A 21,534-nucleotide genomic window follows, 5' to 3' on the forward strand; every position below is an offset into this window, starting at 1 on the left:
TATTATCTTTCCGTTCCCCGTGTGTGTGTTCGTCCACCGTCGAAGAAGCGCATTTCTGATCATTCCCATTTTTCTCGTCGTTCCTTTTCTGACCTTTTTTTGTTCCTCTCGTTGCAGTGTGCGTTCCGTGTGGTGTTTTCCACCACCAAAAAAAACACCCCTTCTCCAGCGGGAAAGCGTCTCTCTAGCCGTCCCGACCCGATTTTGGCAGAACGTGCGTTGGACTGCCATCCGGTTGCAGTGCACCGTGAGGCACGGGAGTTGCATCAGCACCGATCGTAAATCGACAGACTCGGGTAAAAGCAGTGGAGTAAAAAGTAGCACATTCTCTTCGACCACTCTCGGTGCCAGTAAGCAATCGGAACGATGGCAACGCAGTACGTGCTGTTTGCGGTGTTGCTGGTGCCGCTGTGTGTGCTGATCGGGGGCGCGTACGGTGGTTCCTGCCGGGAGGCCACCCTCTGCTGCAATGGGCGCGATTCGTCGTGCGTGGTACAGAAGGCACCGCTGAACGCGATCATCGAGGACCTGAACGATAAGCCGTGCTACTGCGATCACGCCTGCCTGAAGCTGGGCGACTGCTGCGAGGACTTCAAATCGCACTGCGGAGGTAAGTACGGGGGGGAAGTTCGGATGAACGCTCGTTTGGCCCAAGGGCTACACTCCACGGGGAGGTAAAAACCGATTTAAACGGATTGAAGTGTTTAATGTGATTTAGTAATTTGTAACACACGGCAGCGCACGGTTTTGCTCGAAGCCGATACCAACGATATGAAATGATTTTATGGCAGAATTTAATGCGTAAGAAGTGCACAAAATGTTTTAAGCATCGTTCATATCGCTGCATCACGCGTACCCATTTTTATTTTGAAGGTCTTTACCGCTTCGCCAAAAGGAGAGTTGACCCATTGAGAAGGTTCAATTGTTTATTTTCAATTGCTCGCTACGTTGGTTAATACAGTAAACAAATGTGGTTTATTGGTACATTTTGTGTATTAAAAATGGATAAGCAGCTATACAGTTAGTTGAAATCAATTTTCGCCAGGAAAAGTAAACATATAATATCTCTTGCGCAGCTACTATTAAATTCGTGAATCGTTTATGTTTTAAAATTAAATATTACGTGAAATAACACACTTTTTGTATAACTAATATAACAGTAGGAAACTAAACAAACAAATTCTTACAATATTCAATTAAATCGATTAAATAGGGCGTAAATGAAATAGCATTACACAACAGTAATGATAAAGAAAAAATGTAAAAAGCTTGTTCTCACCTTTGTTACCTTAAACCTTATCTCGACTTAAGCTAAATAATGGAATTTCGACCATTCTTACACTGTTTAAACATATTAGGGTAAATCTTACAGGGAGTTAAAACTGAATTTTAAATAATTAACAAAATAGTTGCAAGGACATTAAGAATGGCGTAACCTTTGTCAGCTTAATCTCACCTTAAACTGATATTGTAAAAAAAAAGATTTCGTTCCGATTTTTATTTAACATATTGTCATATTTTTTCTCAGTTGTTCATCAATTGAATTTCATGTGATTATTTTTGACATTATTTTTTGATAAATAAACTTTTCTTTAAAATTGGCATTATTGAAACTAAAAGTGTAAGTGCCTAAAAGTTGTAAGTTACTAAAAGTTATGTAACTTCATTGTGTTTATTGAATTATTTTTTGATTTTGTTTTTATTAGGCGATACATACGATTCGTAAATGGTTCATTAACACAAATCACTAACGATAATATAAAATTATTAACTGAATGAATAACGTTCAGTCAGAAATCATTTAATTAATCAGATAGCTTAATCCCTCCTTCGAGTGGTTTATTTAAATTGAATCCTTTACAAAAATGTTTGCAGAACATTTATGAACTAATGTTAGAAATTAAATCACATTGAACTTTACAACAATGTAAAGCTGCCATATATATGCATGGCTTGCAATTCTATTCATATACTTCTTTAAATTGTTCGATACCTTCCGGCCGTGATTTATCGAGCAGATTAACAAACTAACCAACTGCAAAATCTAATCATCCATCAATCTTACTTTGCCAATTAATCAACCCGATTGCATTTACCTGCAGGAAGCGCCGGCTGTCCAATACCACTGTTGGGAAAGTGATTAAACATTTTGCTCGTCCAATGTCCTAACCCTTCCGGTCGATTGGTTAACGCACATTAGAAGCCCGATTTGTACAAACCACGATGAATCGATTCTGGCTGGACTGGTTTTGTAACAACAACAAAAAAAAAACCCCGTTCGAACGAAATAAACCCCTTTTGCTCCACCAATGGTTGATGGTCATTGATTTGTAGTACTTTTTGCTTCTTGTTGCTCCTGCAAATCAGATCCATTAATCCTGGAGCCTCCTTTTTTGGGTTGGAGGTCACGGTCAGTTGAAGGAAGTAATTGGAAATGCTGGCGAAAGTGTACTAGCAGCGTAACGTACGCCAAAAAAAAAAGGATTTGATGCGTTGAAACATTCCTCTTCCTGATCGAATTCTTGCGCGCATGAATGGGTGCCGTAATGGGGTGGAGTTTTGTTTCTTCTTCTTCTCCATCCACCCACTATTGCCACCCATAATTCCCACCCGGGGTTTTGATCGGGCTCGAACGAACGCAATGATTGCATAATTAATCGTTATGCTGAGCTATGAATCACGTTGGTACGTTACCCGCAACGGAAAGCTCATAAATCAACGCTCTCAGGCCGCACGGCCGTGCCCATACGGGTTCACGGCACTCTTCATATTATTTTTAGTAAATCCCGGTACACCCGGTTGCCATCTAGGCGCATACGAGGGGGGTGTTGCAGTCTTTGCCGTCCCGCGGATTGATTGCAGTCCACGCGGATCGGTATATTCGCTGGGAGAGGGTCGTATCGGTTTGGGGATACATATATATTGCAACAGTACCTGGTTTAGACGCTTCTTTTTCTCCCTTTCTATCTGCCACGTTGCGTGGCCGAAAATAATTCCTGCATCGTTTGCATATGCATCAACCCTTGCGCCCGTAAAATTGCGCACGTTCGCTTTTGGGGCGAAACTGGGCGCGTGAAGGCATCGATAGGCAGCGCAGAACGCTCCACTATCCCCACCCAACATTATCCCACATTATTTATGGAAATTTTCCGGGTCCCACAAATTTAGAACCCAACCTCACGCGCGCCGTCCAAGATTTGCATCCCGATGCAATTTCGTCAAACATTTTGCCTTTCAAAAACGGCAAGGAAAAAGGAAGAGTCACACCGGAACGAACCGGGCTGGGAAGCCGTGATTGGATGGGGTTTTTTTTGTTTTGTTTCCCAAACTTTCCTACACTCACCCTCGGTGTCATAGTTTATGAATATGTTGATGTTTTTTACCTTTCTGCCATTTTGGCGTTCCTTTGCGTTGGCTCCGGTGCCGTAAAATCTGAATACAAAAAAAAAACAGTAATAAAAGCAAAATAAACTAAACAGCCACTCTCAGCGACTCCTCCTCTCTTTCACTCTCTCTCCCTCACCCACTCTTAAAAATATGGAATATAAATTTAAACAAACCACACCGTAAAATAACCATTTCCGGTCCTAACTAACTTCCCTGTTTTCCTTGGGCAGGGGTTTCTACCCGGGGTTCCGGGTTAACGGAGGATCGTTACCGTCAACCATCAACTTGGCCATCGTTGTCGTCATCGTTGTCATCGGCAGCCGATCCGATCTCGGGCGCGTGCGAGATCCGAGTTGTGAAATGAAATTCATGGAAAAATCCATCCGATCCATCGCTGCACCGTCCCGAAACGTCGCTGGTAAAGTTTTACACATCGAGTTCCGGGGAAGTCCTCAGCAAACCTCAAGAAAAATTTCGAATATAAATGAAAATGGTAATGGCCAGTTTGGTGTGCTTGGCCGGGTGGCCCGAGGAAGGTGACCCGACCCGTTGCAAGATGATGGGCGGCAGAAACAAAAGGAAACCCTACCGCTCCCGCCGCCCTCAGGTAGCAGGAAGAGTTGGGACCGTCTTTGCCGTTTGCCCATTTGTGGTGCGGAAAATGCTGTCCAACTTTCTGCTGCCGGTGTTGTGTTTTATTTTTTTGCGTCAGGGAAGGGGCAAAAAGGGGGTGGAATTTAGGGTGGCAAAAGGTAATGGAAGTTTTTGGCTCGTTCTGTTTGTATTTGTTTCTGTTTTCATTAAAAATGTTTGGTCACTTCCTTCCCGAGGATTTCCGCACCTGTTGGGAAGGATATGGAAATTTTCTCCATTCGGACCGGTGACGTTTTACGGTGTAGTTTTAGATTTTATTTCGCGCCAGAATGTCGTCAGAAATTATGATTTTTATTTTTTTTTGTCGCCAGTGCTCGTGTTGAAATTAAATTTCTTTCAATGATTTGAATTTTAATTGTAACCATTATTTTTGTCCATTCAAAGAGGATCTTAGAAACTGTACATACCTTAGCGTGCTCGATTATTATGCAAGATGCAGTTTTAAACTGCATATTTAACGCAACAAGCACTCAAGATGGTCCAGTGCATGATCAATCCCTATTCAAATTTCACAATGGTCATACCGTGCTGTGCGGCATCCGACTTTGCATACGAACAGAACCCATCTCGCCATTGTGTAAGACGTAGTTGAAGAAGCATGCAAATTTTCAATAATTCATCTTCCAACCGTTCGCTACCGTGACTCAAAGAACCTGCCGTGGGCGTGAGAGAGAAATGCAGCTGAGAAATGCACCCGTACGTGCAGGGAATGCTTAAACACTGCTCTGTGGTTTCGCTTTCTTTCTGCCGTGGCTGCTTCCATCCAGCAAGACACATGGACCCGTTAATGACTGGACAGGGTTGGTTCCAAAACGAGCATTTGATGATTTGATGATGAGCGTGCCCGGTGAAGACGATGTCAGGTTCAACCATCTACCCAGACCGACATCTACCGGTGCCCCGGTGGGTAGCACCCCTGGAAGGTAGACACCGCGCATCGCATTCGACGTGCCGACCGCCTTATGGTAGGCACCGACCAAGCACGACTGGAATAATAATAACTCAATATTGCACTAATTCCACTTAGTGTCTTACCGTGACGCACCGCATAGCCAAAAACAAAAAAGGGTGGCCACTCGCTTTTGCTAGACACACGGCAAACAAACACAAATAACAGAACTTCCTGGCGTCTGGCGTCGATAGAAAATTTGTAAGGCAAACAGTTTAACTCGAAGATAATGAAGATTGTTTTTCTCACCGACGGTGCAGGGCAGGCCCTGGGTGGGATGGAGTTGGAGTTGAGGTGCAAAAGTTCATCGAATGTTGGCCTTTTCCTGCAGCTTTTCAACAAACCTTTCACCATTTCCCAGAAAATGCTTCACGAAAGTTGTTCGTGTCCCCCACCCACCTAAAAACCGGGGGGGTTGGAGCTTGTGGCAAAAACGGGGAAAAAAAGCGGAAGGAATAGCATATTTAACATCTAAATTACACTTTGTTCTAGCGGTGCTGTAAATAATTTACGCCTGCAGCTGCTGCTGCGCGAGAAGAGAATGGTAATTTCTTGTCAGGCGCGCGCGCGCGCACGCCTTGATGCCGATGATGTCTGCATCCACGTCGACAGTGTGACGTGAAGCTCATTTCTGGTGCGCCCCACCGGAAATAACAGTGCGGGGCGCGCGGATTGGGTGGGAAAATTACCAAAAACATAATTTTCTCTAGTGGTAGCTGTTGTCGAGCGATTGCGATCTTACGAGCAACTTCTGTTTGGGATGTATTTGTTTTTTGTGTGTGTGTTTTTTTTTGTTTTGTGTGCTTTGCTGTTTGGAATTCTTCGCTCCAATACTCGAAATGATTGCGTTTTTCATCTTCCTTCTCGGTTCGGCGAAAGCTGTCTGGGCTGGGAAGAACTTTTGGCGCTCACGTAAACTGATTTGCAGTCGCGTAACAGTCGTTTCGTTTTGCGGCCAAATCAACCCTTAGCATTAGTTAGGTACAAAAATGAATAAAAAGGGCCCAGCTAAAATAAAACGATCACCGAGAGTCTGGGAGTAGATAGCCGAAAACGAGGAACAAGAAAAGCAATTGCTCGCACAAAAGTAAACCACAAAATGGGGCTTGGGGCTTCATTTGCAATTCGTGTAAGTTGGCGGAGATTGCTTAATATGCGACTATTGGCTGCATACGTCTGTGCCGAACGTTGTACAGCAAGGCGTTCTCTACGGCAAGCCTACGGCCCCGCTAAGAAGGATGCGTCCCTCGCTTAGGATGAGCCCTCGCGGCTAGATGCGAACTGGTTGCGTTCCGGCCATCCCATACCAACACCCACCGCATCTTCGCGTTGAATTATGCATGAACGGCGTGCAGCCGCCTTACAGCATCCAAAACGTGGCCCCGCAAAAAGTTTGATAAACTCTTGCCCTAACGAGAATATCGCAGTACCGGGAAACAATGGTAAAGTACTTGGGTTGATACGGTGCTTTTTTTTTGTCTAGCGAAACTTATACGAAAAAAAAGTTTTCAAGACAGTCCGTTACAGCAGAGCGTTACGTGCGTCACTTTGTAAGTGAATAAGTTTAAGGTTTGTGATAAATTTGTTGCTTATGCTTAATTATCATAAATTTAAGATGATGATGTACAGTTTTTTTCAATTTCGATAAGAATATTAGAACTGTTTAATTTGAAAATAAATTTTAAACCCCTCATGTGAACCCTCGGTATAAACTGTTAATCCTAATGAAGCAGTAATGCTTTATGGAAAAGCTTTATCAATAGGGTAGTGGAAAAAATGGATTTAATAACGGTTTTAGTTATTAAATAACCCAGTGCGATTTATATGCACTCACAGCAGCAATTCCCAAGAACCAACACCATAAACCATTAAATGTTTTAAAACTAATTTTCCAATATGACTACATTTAACACGTTCGTCCTCCACCTCAAATCAGTGAAGTTAAGTCCGTGCAAAAAAAAAAACGCCACGAAAATTACAAATCGACGACTTTGTTCTAAGTTTAAAGGTTTTTTTTTCAGGTTCACAAAAGTGTCACCCATATTTGAGTGACGCAGTACGGATCGTGCCAAACTAGCTATTTTCTATGTTGAAATAAAAACTTCAAACTCCGTGTCTGTGTACTTGGTATTAATCAGCATCCAATTATAGCTGAAAGCTTCGTTGTAAGGTGGAAAACTTCACTCACCACAACGGGGGAAAAGGTTCCAACAAATGCTTTTTTCGATTACCACTCACTAGAGCATTCATCTTTCTGTATTGTGTAACCCATTATTGTATGTTGATGGAAATAATCCCAACCTACCCAAAAGTGAAGCTTAACATTTCTTGGAAAATGTTTTTGTTCTAAAATAATCCACCATACATGGTGAGTTTCACAGATTCCCTTCAGATTGCTAGCTACACTTAATTTTCATTGTGAAAAACCAACCCCCCGGAGCTTGCTCCATTCCTAGTATTTAGGCACTTTAGCTTAAATAAATTTACCTAACAGGAAAAGTGAGCCCTCCCGGAGCACGCATAACGCATGCTGCCCAACGGCATCGTACGTCACTTCATTTATTTCCCGCCTTGTGTAGTTCCGTTTTCACCTCTTTAATTAGCCACTCCGGACGGACAGTAATGCTGTCCGCCATTTTTTTTTGTAGCTCCAAGCGTTAAAACATATACACACACACTCATCTAACTCTATCCCTCAAATGAAGTGCAAAGTAGTGTCCTTTTTGTTTTGTTTCTCGGTTTTGTGCTTTTCCACAGCTTACCGTACAGCACGGTGCACACTCGTAACAGTGTTGCCAACTTGCCGTCGGGTACGAAGGAAGGGTTTTTTTTTTGTTTGAGCAAGTCTCGTTTTTATGTCACGTTTGCTCGACTCATTCGACCGCAGCGCGTTGTGCTGCGGTGTTACATATGCAACATTTATTTCAAATAGTAATACAGAAGCGCATACCCGCGTGTACGTGGAATAGGCCGGCGAGGGGTCATGCCTAGGAGCTAGGAGCATGTACGTAACCAACCAATATACTGCAAACCGTTTTTTTTTGCTGCTGTTACCATGACAGTTTTGCGGCAAAATAAAATTACATCGTTAGGGCGACTTATCATGCCAAGCGGGATGTGGTACTATTTTTACCTTGCCACAAAATTTGGAAAGAAGCAACAAAAAAACACACACATACAGGACACAGTTTGAAACAGTTCTGCTACACATAATTTCTAGCGAATGCAAACTTATGGCAACACGGGCACATTAAATAAAAGTACCTCATCTCACCTCACCTGCGAAATATTAAAGCTTCCACCCTGTTTTACGTTTAATAAAACACTGCTTAAGCGGAGCTGATAAAGGTAGCATTTTGAGTGGAAAACATAACGTTGGCTCAAGCTTGTTTCCCACACTTATATTAAAGATCCACTCCCGGTGCTCTGAGGAAAAAAAGAACGCACCTATATTAAGCAACATGTTAACCGTGTCGCTAACGAATCGCTTCCACCAACGCTCGGGAAGTTGCCGGTTCAAAGTGACGCCCGTGGGTTTGGTTGCCATTGCCAATTTTATCGCTTCGTTGATCGTGCTTTTGCCAGCGTGATGTGTTGTTTGGAAAATGTCTGTAAGGTGTTGGAAATTTTGTGATTCATTTTCCTTTTGTTCTATCGGTACCTTTACATTCCCCCAATCTCTCTTTCTCTGCGGCTTTGTTTACATTTGTTGTGGTTTATGTGACGTAAAAAGAAGAGTTTCATTCAAAATTTATTCCTCAAATCAAAACCATGTCATGCAGAGTGCGTGCTATTGCAATCAGTGTAAAAGTTGTCTTGTTTGTGTGTAGACATGCGGCAAACGTAAAGCGCTTTTAAAAGATCATTTTCGTTTGTGGGGAAATTCATTCCACAATGTCGGCAAACTAATGCTACTTCTGGCTACCTATTCCCATCGACAAAGCATGGTTCGTATGCAATTCCTGAGCTCCTTGGATGGGTAAGCTACGTCTCGAAAGCATCCTTCAACCATAGTGCTTTTCAAATTACTGTACCTTCTGGAAATTCATTTCAAAAGGTTGCATTTCCTCCGCACCCATCAAGACTGTTAAGCTCCCGTATTACACAGAACACCCCATTCGAAGCCATTCTCGTCTGCAACAAGGAAAGGAAAGGAATTTATAATCTTTCGTAGGCAACTTGGCAAGCCACCAAACCGTACAATTATCACCCGTTCATCGTGCTGCAACATTTCAGCTCTATTATTCCGCACGGCATCAGGCAACTTATCAATTGAGGATTAAACGCAAAGCGAAAAGAAATAAAACAACGCTCTGAAACACCTAACGTAACTAACAATCAAGGGTACGGCACACTATCGAAATGGAATCGTAAATTGTGTAGATGATCCTGTCACTCTCGTGACGCGTGTTGGCGTGACTGCGAGCGTGCCGAAACAGTGACCTTACACGCGGTGCAGAACGCGAGCGCAAAGAAAAAAGCGAACCAATCCCGCAATAAACTCCCTTCGTAATCTTCCGCCCATCACGGCATTAACACGCTCGTATTCGAATGAAAATACGCGCCAGGATTCAATCTTCGCTATTGGCCGGGTCAATCACCTGATTGCATGCAACACGGTGCACGCAGCACGGTGGGCGCTCTCCCTGTTCCGCACGCCATGCTAATCATAATAAAGCGGCCCTTCAGGCACCTTCAGTCAGGCTGCCTGACTGCTTGTTCATCGTCCGCAATGAAGGTAATAATATTTCATGCCTTGTAAAATGTAAAAGCTTCCAGCTCGCACGCTCGGAAGCTCAAACGCAAAGGAATGGGTGGAGAGCACAGTGGCGATCGGGAAACGTCCACGCCACACACACAGAGCCATCCACGATGCAGATTTCCGAACGCGGTGGGAGTGTTTTGGCCCGGGCAGCTGTCATAAAAGTTTATATCTGTCATTTCTAGCCGTCAAAAGTGAGGTGCGGTGCCGCACTGTAGTGTACACGGGTAGTAACCGTCCTTCAGGAACAGTCCGTTGCATCGGGGTACCAGGTCGCCCGGAAAGGTTGTTTTGCTTTTATTTATTTAATTTTTAGCACTGCCGTACTGGTGGCAGGTTTGCGCACGACCATTTGTGGCATGAGCACGGTCGACGATGGTGAACTAAGTGTCGATTATTGTTCATCACAATCAGCATCTGCATCAGTAGCCGCCGGCTGGGAGGAGTGAAGCGGGCACCCTTGGAAATCCGATTTGTGTCTTTGCCCTTCCTTCGCCTGTTTGTGGTACGGTGTGCATACGTTTAGACACCGTCTAAGATGGGAATTTACGAGCTTACCAACGGGGCAGACCTAAATGTGCTTGTGCAGTACGGGTATAAGTACGTAAATAGCACAATAACTTCAGAGCGGGAGCCAACCCAACTGCTAAGAGGCATTTTGTTTGTTCACGTTCACGGTACGAGACGTGTACGATGGCAAACAGCACCGAAGAGCTTTTCCCGAGACGAGTCCGCAAGAGTCCAACGGTGCCATGGACCTGCTCGTGCAAGATATATTGGGTGAGCTATATGGAAGGGCATCAAGCCCTATAAGTGGCTTCCGGTACACCCATCGTCACCTTCCCTTTTGCCGGACGCAACACGATACCGGCCGCCGGTTTTTAGGACGCTTTGATTGGTCTTTGTCGAAGATCTGCATCATGAGGACGCCGGGTTCCCCGGGGTTACACGCCACCCAACATTCTTCGAGCAATCGAACATTACATAAATAATAAAACTACAGAACAATGGGCGGCTGCTATTGCTTGTTTCCGTTCCCGGGAAAAGTAGCAAACACGATCAAGGGCATCTTCGCTGCTCTTGAGATGTCGAACGACTGTATTTCCAGTTTTGCCGCAGTAGGTCCAAGCAAAACTACTACCGGCAAGTTTGTCTCTGTTGGCGCCGGTTCCCACCAGCTCCACGGCCACCTCTGGTCGGTGCGAACTTTGAGTGCAATGTTATTTTTGCCCTTATTCTCTCTCCAACGATACCTATTTTGTTTCCATCTGTAACGCTCCATCGTGACGACCCCCTGACGATGTTGTCCTCACCATAATAGGCAAACATTCGCTGCCATTACATAAAACTGCCCCCGACACACTCGCCCAGACAGGGGTCCCGTCTCCGTCCCGCGTGGCATCGTATTTTATGGCGGAAAACATTCGAAACACACAGTGGAATGGTTGATTTTTATTGATCTTAGCAAGCGAGTGCCGGAATGTCGGTGAAATATGTGGAGTCCCCGGTGCCATTCACATCCGAGAGTTGTGATTGCCCGGGCGCTTGGATTTCCGAACAAATCAAAACTTATTACCAACCTGCTGCTGTTTGTTATTGCCTGGCGCTCTATCTTGTTGTTTTTCCTCGCTGCACTACTCGCAGCGGACACGCTTGGAGTTGATTAATAAAATTGAATATAAATTGAAAAATATTTGTCTACGATCGGCGTCTACGGGGCTAGTGTGCTGAGATGGCCGGAAGGAAATGAATGATTTCCCGCAATGATCTATGTGTTAGTCAGTTGTTTTTCACAACTGGATATCATCAAGCTCTAGGTCCTGTACGGTTCCTGAGCTATAGGAAAACATTGTGAAGGCTCTCATCTCGGGATGGAAAGATATGATTGATAGGTCCAAGGGAATCAAGGTTTATATATTTGATTTAGTATTCTAAGAAAAGTAATAAAACTTGATTGCTATCCACCAAGCGAGTAAATAATTCCGATCCAATGTCTATTAAGTAAGCCAGGGATATACTTCACATCTTGTTATTGCACATTCTTTGCATACAATTCACCCATCGTCAAAGGTCAACGGAAATGAAAAGCAACCAACCGTATCGGCTTGTAGAAACCGATCTGCTGTTTGCTGATTTACCCTTTTCTACCTCATTTGAAATCATAATTCGACGACAAACCGTTCACACCGTTTAACTGCATTATCAATTCAATAGCTAACCGATCGATCTTTCCTTCCACTTCCAGTGATCGACTGCATCGTCAGTGAATGGGGCCAATGGAGCGAATGTGACACGGCCTGTGGCAACGGTATGATGTCGCGCACTCGCATCATTGAGCAGAAACCACAAAATGGTGGCAAACACTGTCCGTCCCTGGTGCAGAAACGTGGCTGCCAGGGCCTGAAATGTCACAACCATCACGACCGGAAGGCGCTACGAGGTAAGTTGGCGCAACAAGCGCAAGGAACGGGCAAGGAAAAACAATACACTGATTCGAAACCAATGTCACGTGTCAGTGGGGTGGTTTGCTTGTGGATGCAAAACACATCAAAAAACAAAACCACTTACAACCGGAAGGGTTGTGGCCCTTTCTGCTCCGGTTACATGAATGATGGTGGATGGAAATTTACTTTTATTTTTGTGTGATGTTTTCCCTGATTTTTGGATTGTTTTTTTTCTGTGTTTTCCCCAAACAGAACAAAGTCCTGGAGAGCAATGAAAGGTTCTGTAAAGGCCAAATTTGTGCAACTGAAATGATCTTCCCGTTGTATTCATCCATCTGCAATTGGCGCTCTCTTGTGTTATACCGAGCACAATGGTTTCATTTTCCCTTACATTCCTTTTTTTGTTACTTGTGGGTTTTTTTTTTGACAGTATGCAAAATGTATCCTGACCTGACGGACATCAAACCCTTTTTTTCTATTGTGAAATGCAATCGAAAATGCAAAAAGAGAGCTTTACCGCAATCAAACGACACATCCTGTGTCATGCGGTTTGCATGACTTACAGGCGCAATTTCGTCCAGTTTGGCAGCACTGCTGTCAATTGGTGATTTTTGGTTAGTATTTTTCTGCAACTCCGTGCTCAAACTTCCCTTCGCTTGCTTGTTTCGTCCTTTTCGAATAGTTATTGTTTCCGGTGATGGAGAGATATGTGTTCTTTTTTGAAGTTTTTGTTTTGATATCAGTTCCATGGGAATCACTTGGCATTGTAACTGTCAAGCGTTTGTCTGTGCCCAACACTGTCCAGTGTATTATTTTTTTGTAAATCGCCCTTTTTTCCTGGGGGGCCCTTCAGTAATCTGTCTGTTCCTTTTTGCTGTGGATTCCACAGTTCGTCTGTTGCCATGAGCCACAATACACAAAAAAACCCTCCGGTACGCCCATGTTGGCCAAATTTAAAATTGAACATTTTATCACTCATGACAATCAATAGCTGTCAGTGGCGCTCGTTCGTTTCCCTGTCCGACCAGGGGCTCGTGTCTGTCTCTGAAACGTTACAAAACTTTTGGCGTACGAGCGGTTTGTTACTTCTGCCTGGATTTCGTGTTTTTTTTTGTTTTTTGCGCGCGCGTGTTTTTCTGTCCGGACTTACAATGATTGATGGCCGCAGTCGGTGTCAAAGTTTCGGTTTCTGCAGCAGACTCGTCCGGGTCGGCATTTGGACGATTCGCATTTTGTTACATGGTAGAATCCGTGCTGGTTTTACCGTATGTCTCACATGTCCACCATACAGGGCCCCTTTCAGTTCCCCGAAGCTCACCTCGAAAGGAGGCTTTTAAGCCTTCTTTTCGTTCCGTTTTTCTCGCTTTATGTTGGTTCTAGACATAGCTTAACCCATTCTGGATGTACACAGTTCGGGGGGTAAATTATGTTTCCTTACATTTTTTTTTCACAACAACCAGCTCAACCAGCGGAGGTTGATCGGTTCTGGGGTGGTGATTAAAAATGTGGTCCCTTCGTAAAAAATGCGATGGGAAGTAAAAGGACCGATGAAGCGATGGTGCATAAGACAGTGATTTACATTTTAATAGGGTTCGTAACGTACACGCCGTTCACATGGATAATAAAGTTGTTTGCTCAGTGCGATGGAATTCGGGAAGTTGTGCTGTTTTTTTATCCTTTTTTTGTTTGGGTCTTTTGGCTTTTGAGTGATTATCAAATTCCATTCCCTTTACATGGAAGCGATGATGGTCGGCCTTTATGGTGTGCACGGGATGTAAGCGTTGGGTATTTGATGAACAAGGCCAAGCCGTGTTTAACGATGGACCTGTTGAAGCATTGAACATTGAAAAAGGTAACGCTACATCAAAGGGAGCTGCATGCGTACGAGACAGTCAATGAAAGAGCAATTAATGGGGATTTGCTATGAATGGCTTTGTGATGTGAAGAGGTGGCGCAATTATAAAATGTACATCTACAAGTGGAACTTTTGTGTACAAACTTTCATAAACTCCCATGAGTTATATTCCCAAAATCTGAACTTGGTCCAGGCTGGACATAAAGCGCTTCCCGAATATACGATCTCTCGGTAGTGGGCGCTCGTGCTACCAAAGCTCTACCATTCCACCCCTATCTGTCGGAGCACGGAATACTGTCCACGGATTTAACCACCGTGACCATCGTTCCATCAACCACGACACCACAAATCCATATTTGAGTAGCTTCAGTTTATCCTTCCCTGGACACCTCTAGCTCACATTTCCATACATCCTTGTTAGCGTAATATTCAGCCGACCCAACGCTGCGCCATAAATTCCATCGTGCAACACTTGCTTGCACGGTCCACACACACTGGGACATCATAGACGAAAACAGTTTACCGCAACCCTGATTTAATGCTGCAACGGCACTGTACTTCATCCAACCGGCTGGACCGTGTTGGAGCGAATCCCATTTCCTCCTCGAAGCGTCCAGATTCAGTACACCCTGTGCGGGCCCCTGCAGGGGTGTGTCGATAGGAAACCATTTTTGCCCGCCGCTCACACCGAACTTTCGCTGCTAAAATAATCAAAAACTTTGCCTGAGCGGAGCTTGATTGCAATGCTGCCACTGGCACACTTGCTCGGTGGCGGCAGTGGTTGTGGACCGCGCACTCCTTCAATGCCGTGATGACGTGCTGACGGCAGAACTTGTGCGGGATTGGATTTTCCGTCCCATTCTTTTCACAGTGCCGTTTTTCTCCCTCCCCTTCAGCTTTCCACCAGCAGATGATGATGTTTTCTGACGGTTTTTTTTCCCTCCCGTTTCCATTTTCCATTTACCACAGAGACTGCACTGCTGCTACCGGCCGCCCTGTCCAAGAGCCGCCACGAGAACGATACCAGCGACATTCGGCGAAACCTACGATTGCGCTACAAGAACGCATTCAAGCACAACCGAGGAAATGAGTAAGTATTACCGAAACGTACCGAAAAATATCCGGGAATTGGAAAGATTTTCCAATTCCAACAGGCACCACCGGGCATGGCGTGGTGATGATGCACTAGGTGTGCGCAGGATAGACGTATCAATTTATAGACGGTTGTGCAGTAATCGTAACCGTTTGCACTTGATTGAACCGTACCGGGGACTGGGAAAATCGATACCGAACGGGGTACATTTGCTAATCGATGCTCGTACGGGAATTAATCGATTTATCAACGGTACGCTGCACAAAACGTGTGATGTGCTGTGGATCGACATAATGGGGACGGGGCGTTGAATACGGCCAGCCGTGGGGAATCCTGCTTTTGTCCCGGATGCTGCATACTAATGCGATACGATTTTCCCTCAAACCGAATACAGTGAGGAGGAGTCTTTTGAGTGCTGCTTTATGTATGTTTGCATACAATTATGTAATTAGTTTACAAAACACTAATTTTATCTAACTTTAAACTGTTTATCGTTTTATGGCTTATTAGTTTGGTAGGCGGTAAAGAATGTTCGTAAATAGCCTAACTTTAGGCGTTTATCTTACACAAGTTGGTAAAAGTATCAGATTTCACAAAATCAATGGAACATCTAAACGAACTTTAGATAACCTGTTCTAAATTGTGCTTTTGTCGATCAGTAATTATGTCGTTAATTTTTACGTTATTAGTCTGATAAGCATTGGAGAATGTGTATGGATTGCCTAACTTCAGGCGATCATCTTCCAATAGTTGGTTACCGAAGTATCAGATTTCACTAAATCAATGGAATAACCAGGCGAACTGTAGCTAATCTGTTCTAAATTGTGCTTTTGTCGATCAGTAATTATGTCGTTAATTATTACGTTATTAGTCTGATAAGCATTGGAGAATGTTTATGGATTGCCTAACTTCAGGCGATTATCTTACGCAAGTTGATTAAAGTATCAGATTTCACAAAATCAATGGAACATCAAAACGAACTTTAGATAATCTGTTCTAAATTGTGCTTTTGTCGATCAGTAATAATGTCATAGTTTATTACGTTATCATTGTGATAAGCATCGGAAAATGTTTATGGATTGCCTAACTTTAGGCGATCATCTTCCAATAGTTGGTGAAGGTCTCTGATTTCACAAAAATAATTTAATATCTCAATGAACTCCATAGATTCTGTTCCAGAAATTCATTTTGTCGATCATTGAGTGCTTTATCTCTAGAAGCAAGCATATACGAAAAATTCCTTCCAAGATTCACTTACCAGAATGGATTTAGATGTGTGTTAAAAAAAGCAAATATCGAAAAATTTTAAAAATCCAACTAGCAAAGATGTTTGCTTTAACTAGCCTTTACAGGCAAAGCTTTTATGCACTCAAACATGATGTACCGTCGGAAGTGATGTTTTGTACGAGGATCGAAATGGTTCGACCTTTGCCTCCAGGAATCAAACCACACACTTCATTCGTATGGTATTTTTAGTGCATACGAAAAAGCAATTCGAACGAATTGTTCGTTGAAGAGTAAACATTCGTCCAGGCCGGGAGATTCGACAAATTCTGCCTATGCGAAGCCAAATCGCACTCCGATTACATGCGAATACGAAAGTGCGTTCGGTAAACCCGTTACCAGTGCGCGCGACTACTCGGTGCCCTTCTGGCCCTTGTGTACGGGGTCGTAGCCCTCGGGATGGAATGCTTCCCATTCCCGTATATGGTATCGGGCGTGTACATTTCATCTTCAACCGAAGCACCGTACCGGCACCACCGTGGTAGGCTTCTACCAGTCGCACGGTCACGTTTCGTTCCCGCGTTTCGTACGGCCTGACGTCCGGCGGCGGGAAGAGTACCACGCGAAATGCGAGACGCGATGGTTCTGCCGAGGTCTCTGCCGCCATTTCGTTCATTGACCGCAGGCGACGGATGTTATTCGAGGATATGGGGTGTAATATTTTGCTTTCCCATGCCAATGTTGCCGCCGGTCGAAACTTCATCTGCTCGTGACAATCCGCCCCGTGGTTATGGTGATTCAATTTTTTGGCCCCCCTCCGCTGATATCAGGCTATCATCTGTACCGAAATTGCCATCGCTTCGATTTGCTGATGCTGCTAACCATCACCATTCACTTTCCACCTTCACAGGTACTGCGTGGAGTTTGAGGTAATCAAAGCGACGAAGGCATGTCACAAGGACAACACCTACCGTGGATTGGCCGAGGGTGAGCGGGTGATCGTACGCTGCGACCTGGAAGCGCTGCACGAAGACAAGACGGTCGATACGCTGTCGAGCAACTCGGTGCAGGACGACGAGGAACCGGAAACGCCCAAGTATCGCTGCCGGGGTGATGGATTGACGGGGCGCAACACACGCTTCACGACGCTCGCCATGCCGGCCTGCCGGGGCAAGTGGATGCGCCTTACCGTGGGCCAACCGAAAAAGTGTCCCTCCAGCGACGCTCAGTTCATTTTCGTCTAAGTGTGCGTTTTATACTCCAGGTACTCCTCTCTCATCCTCTCTCTATCTCTATTTCACCTGTTTTTCCTAATACCGTCTTCCCCGGGGAATTGGACTGGGTTGGAAGACCCATCACAGTTCGAACGCTCTCGGACAACCCGCTTGTTCTTGCGGGATATTGGCACACCCGGCATGTCACCCGGCGTCAGTGGAACGCCCTACCGTTCTAAGCTTATCGGCCACTCGACACACTCTTCGAAATACTACCACTTCAAGCACCACTCTTCGTGGGGTGGCTTCGTTTATTTACCCCGATCGGTCCCTTGAGCCTTACCTTTTCCCCTTTGCCCTCGAATGCAGGAGTATAAACACAAAATGCCCAACGTAAATTGGAAGGCGGTGCGTATAGGCGTAGATACTAACACGATTAAGTAAATTGTACTTCTCTACCAATACACACACATACAGAGACACTCACAACCCCTCACGCAGTACCAGGGGAGCAGACAACACATTTTAAGGTTAAAATTTAATAACAAGGAAAGGGACAACCCAAAAAGAAACACGCACACACAGATTCGCAATGCATTACTTACAGTGTAAAAGATCGCTAGAAAAGGTGTTCTTTTAAGGAAATAAAAGAAAGAATAAATAAACCGTCTGTGAGGATTAGTCTAAAAAAAAAAGGAAGAAGAAATAAAAACGAAATAGACAGAGCCAGTCAGCCGATGACGTTGTGAAGCAAAAGCGGCGTAAATATTCGTTTGCATCGCATCGTACGCTGCACCCTATCTGTTCGTTTATTCTTCTTTTTGTTTAATAGTTTCGTTAATTCCGTTTTTTTTTTTGTTTAATTCGACCTTTCTTTCAATTTAATTACTATCAGAACACTTGTAAGAAACCGAAGGCGCAGCATCATGGTAATGATTCCCTTATCGAAGCAAAAACAAGAAAAAAAAACAAAATGAACATCTACTTAACTGTAAATAGTATTTTATTAGACTATTTTTATATGCCATTAAGCCGGTTAAATAAGAAACTGAAGTATTTATTAAAAATAGGAGAAAAAAAACAATAACCATTTCTTGGTTTGGTTTTAAACTGCCCGTTTCGCTTAAGCACATCAATATCCGAAACGTGTTCACGCGTCAACGTGTTCTGAAAGGAGAAAACGTAAAGCATCGCCCACAAACACCACCTGGCTTGAAGATATTGGGCTAGCGGCCCAAAAGCCTGCCGCCTAACAGTTTTGCCGCAACACATTCAATTACCCCAACATGGCTAAATGGCTTCCGGAAATGGGGGCCGTGTGCCGTTAGTTTGATGATCTATACACACCTAATATTAGCTTCGCAGCTCGTTCACACCGTGTTCGCCTTATGCATTTAGACGATTCGATTATGTTAATTATGTGCTTTGCTAAAAAAAAATAAAACGAAAAGAAATCCATTACATCCTATGCGGGATGATGATCCGTCACACTTGCTGCCCACGGACGGTGAGCGCACCCGGCTGTCGGAGATCATCCCGTGCCCTTAATTTATGCACAACGTCAATCGATCCTACCTATCAGGCGGACGCTTATCTCTATGCGACACCGATCGTCACAACATCGATTGGCCGTTTGCCAGTTTGTCGAACGTTTCATCGATTCACTGTGCGACGTTAATGGTTTGCGCGGGACGCGCTCCGAACCATGCATAATTAGGTTTTGCCGTGTCTGTCAGCCGTTCTGACGTTTGTTGTGTTTTTTTTTTGTTTGGTTTTGGACGACTCCCAAACGAACGGTACGCGGAGAAGAAACAGATTGAAACGTTGACTTTCGGCTGCACATTTAAATGTTAATGAGTGAAAGTCTTTGATCGGGTACAGGGCTGGGCCTCGAAATTCGTCGCGTGGGTGCGGCTAATTATGGATGCTATCGATAACAAATTTGTCCAGCATCGTTGAGTGGCTGGCCTGGTTTTCAAGAGACCTTTAAAGTAACATCTATTTGTTTAACAAACAATGAAAGAAGCACAAACAAAAAAAACATTGCAGGGGCAGGTTAGGCTCTGCTATGCTTAGTCGCCCGTAGCAACGCTTGAAAATGTCAGAGTGATTATTATTCATGATGGTAATTATTTTCAGAATAGTCAACATTCAGCGCGTGGTTTATTTTCAAGCGGGTTTTGGATAACGTTGACTGACAGTTGTGATTTTAACTTTCATAGCCTTATCCTTCGTGCCTTCATCCTTCATGATGTAATTTTTCGCGTTTTGCAATAGATGGCGCAATCGTCACTTGTCATAGTTGCATAAGTGAATGTCAGGCAGGTCTTTGTCAGTATAGGAAGATAATTAGAAGTTTAAGTCACTTAACGCAGTGCGGTTACATGATTAGTATTCCTAAGCTAGGGCTTTGAAATTTTTTTAAAATAATGCAATAATATCGTAAAGTTAAAATATATTTTAACGTCCATTAACAACCTCGTTGACAGTAATGACAGTAATTTCTTTAGCTATGCATTAATACTTAAACAATGCATTATTTAAGGTAATTGAATGAGGAAAAACAATAGAAATTACCCTTAAAATAGAAAGAAAAGATGCAGATTGAACATTGCTAATGTTTTTGATTCGCCATTTTTATTATACCCTTTAATCTGCCACATATTAAATATTGTTCGATGCAAAAAAACATTTGGCTCATATTTTAAAATTTGATGAACCCTCGCTGCTTACATTTAAGCTAAATAAATCGAAAAAACATTCCACCCTCCTTAAATCCTTTGTCTGTAGCAGTCCCGTAATTACGCCTGTTATTTATACGAACGGAAGAAACGGAACAACCCACACTAAAAGACCCACAAACGTTCAAGTTCCACCTGTTGCTCGAATACTGCCCACAAACTGCCTTACCGTCCACCTTGCTCGATTGTTTTTATTAGCCCTCGCTGCGATTGACAAACTTTTCCCCGGAGTGTTGCAGTATTTATCTTGCAACAGGCATAATCGTTCAAGTTTTGTGGCCGCGTGTGCAAGAAACGGGGGCCCGAAAACGGGAATTCGTCCCGGTGGGCAACCAAGACGATAAAGTTTGCATTATCAAACAGATCACTTGTCGGTTTCGGGCCCCGGTGTATGCCTTTGCTGTGTGTGCTTAATTAACAGCACTGCAATGGCGAAACTTTCCACGCATCCACGGTGCGCCCCCCGGTGTGGTTGGGAAAAGCACGCGGGAAAACTTTACCATCCCGGCGATAGGCGAAACGATGCGACGATGCGTCATTTTGGTCGGTCTATGCTGTCACTGTGTTCCTAGGGGTTGATCGTTCCGCCGGAAAGTGGGTGGACGTTGAAGCGGTGCTCGATCCGATGCGGGAAAGCAAAAACGGTTGAAACATACAACGGCATGTGGGAAAGGTTCGCATGGGAGCGCAACTTTTACATCGGTCTAAATAGTGCTGCACCTGAAGGGAACTGTTAGGGTTTCAGGAGAGTCCCTTTTTTCCTCTCTCTCTCTCTCTCTCTCTCTCTTTTACGTTTGGCCTTTTTTTTGTTCACTGTCTCACTTGAGCAAATGTTTGCCCGTTCGGTTATTCAAAAACATCTTTTATTTACGTTTTCACCAAAGCAAATATCTTCCGCGATGAAATTCCTTTCATCGGGCCCATCCGGAACGCACCCGTTTCGCGGTGTGGGGTCCCTGTTCGTTGCTGCCCGCTTGCTGCTGTGCTGTGCCGAATGGAAATATTGAGCCGCACAAACGGCGAACGGGGAGTGGAAAAAAGCTCATTCTTCTATACACCGAGCGGCAAAAAAAAATTGGAAAGAAAAACCAGCCACCACAAAAGTTCGTTTGGTCGGTCCCGCGCTCTAGCATTCTATTCTACGGGAAAGCACGGAAATGGAAAAACAAAAAAAAAATAAACCAAACCAAACCGAAACATAAATGAACATC

General features: G+C 44.1%; 1 protein-coding gene across 1 annotated transcript; it reads left to right on the forward strand.

Moving 5' to 3' along the window:
• The first annotated feature begins 288 nt into the window (after window positions 1–288).
• On the forward strand, window positions 289–18,665 carry LOC128310766 (somatomedin-B and thrombospondin type-1 domain-containing protein). Its single transcript, XM_053047482.1, has 4 exons — window positions 289–610; window positions 11,998–12,192; window positions 15,021–15,141; window positions 17,279–18,665. Exons 1-4 carry the CDS (start codon window positions 367–369, stop codon window positions 17,610–17,612), a joined length of 894 nt encoding a protein of 297 aa, XP_052903442.1. The 5' UTR covers window positions 289–366; the 3' UTR covers window positions 17,613–18,665.
• The last annotated feature ends 2,869 nt before the right edge of the window (window positions 18,666–21,534 follow it).

This window comes from Anopheles moucheti, chromosome 2, assembly GCF_943734755.1.
Source record: "Anopheles moucheti chromosome 2, idAnoMoucSN_F20_07, whole genome shotgun sequence".
In the NCBI taxonomy this organism is placed as follows: domain Eukaryota; kingdom Metazoa; phylum Arthropoda; class Insecta; order Diptera; family Culicidae; genus Anopheles; species Anopheles moucheti.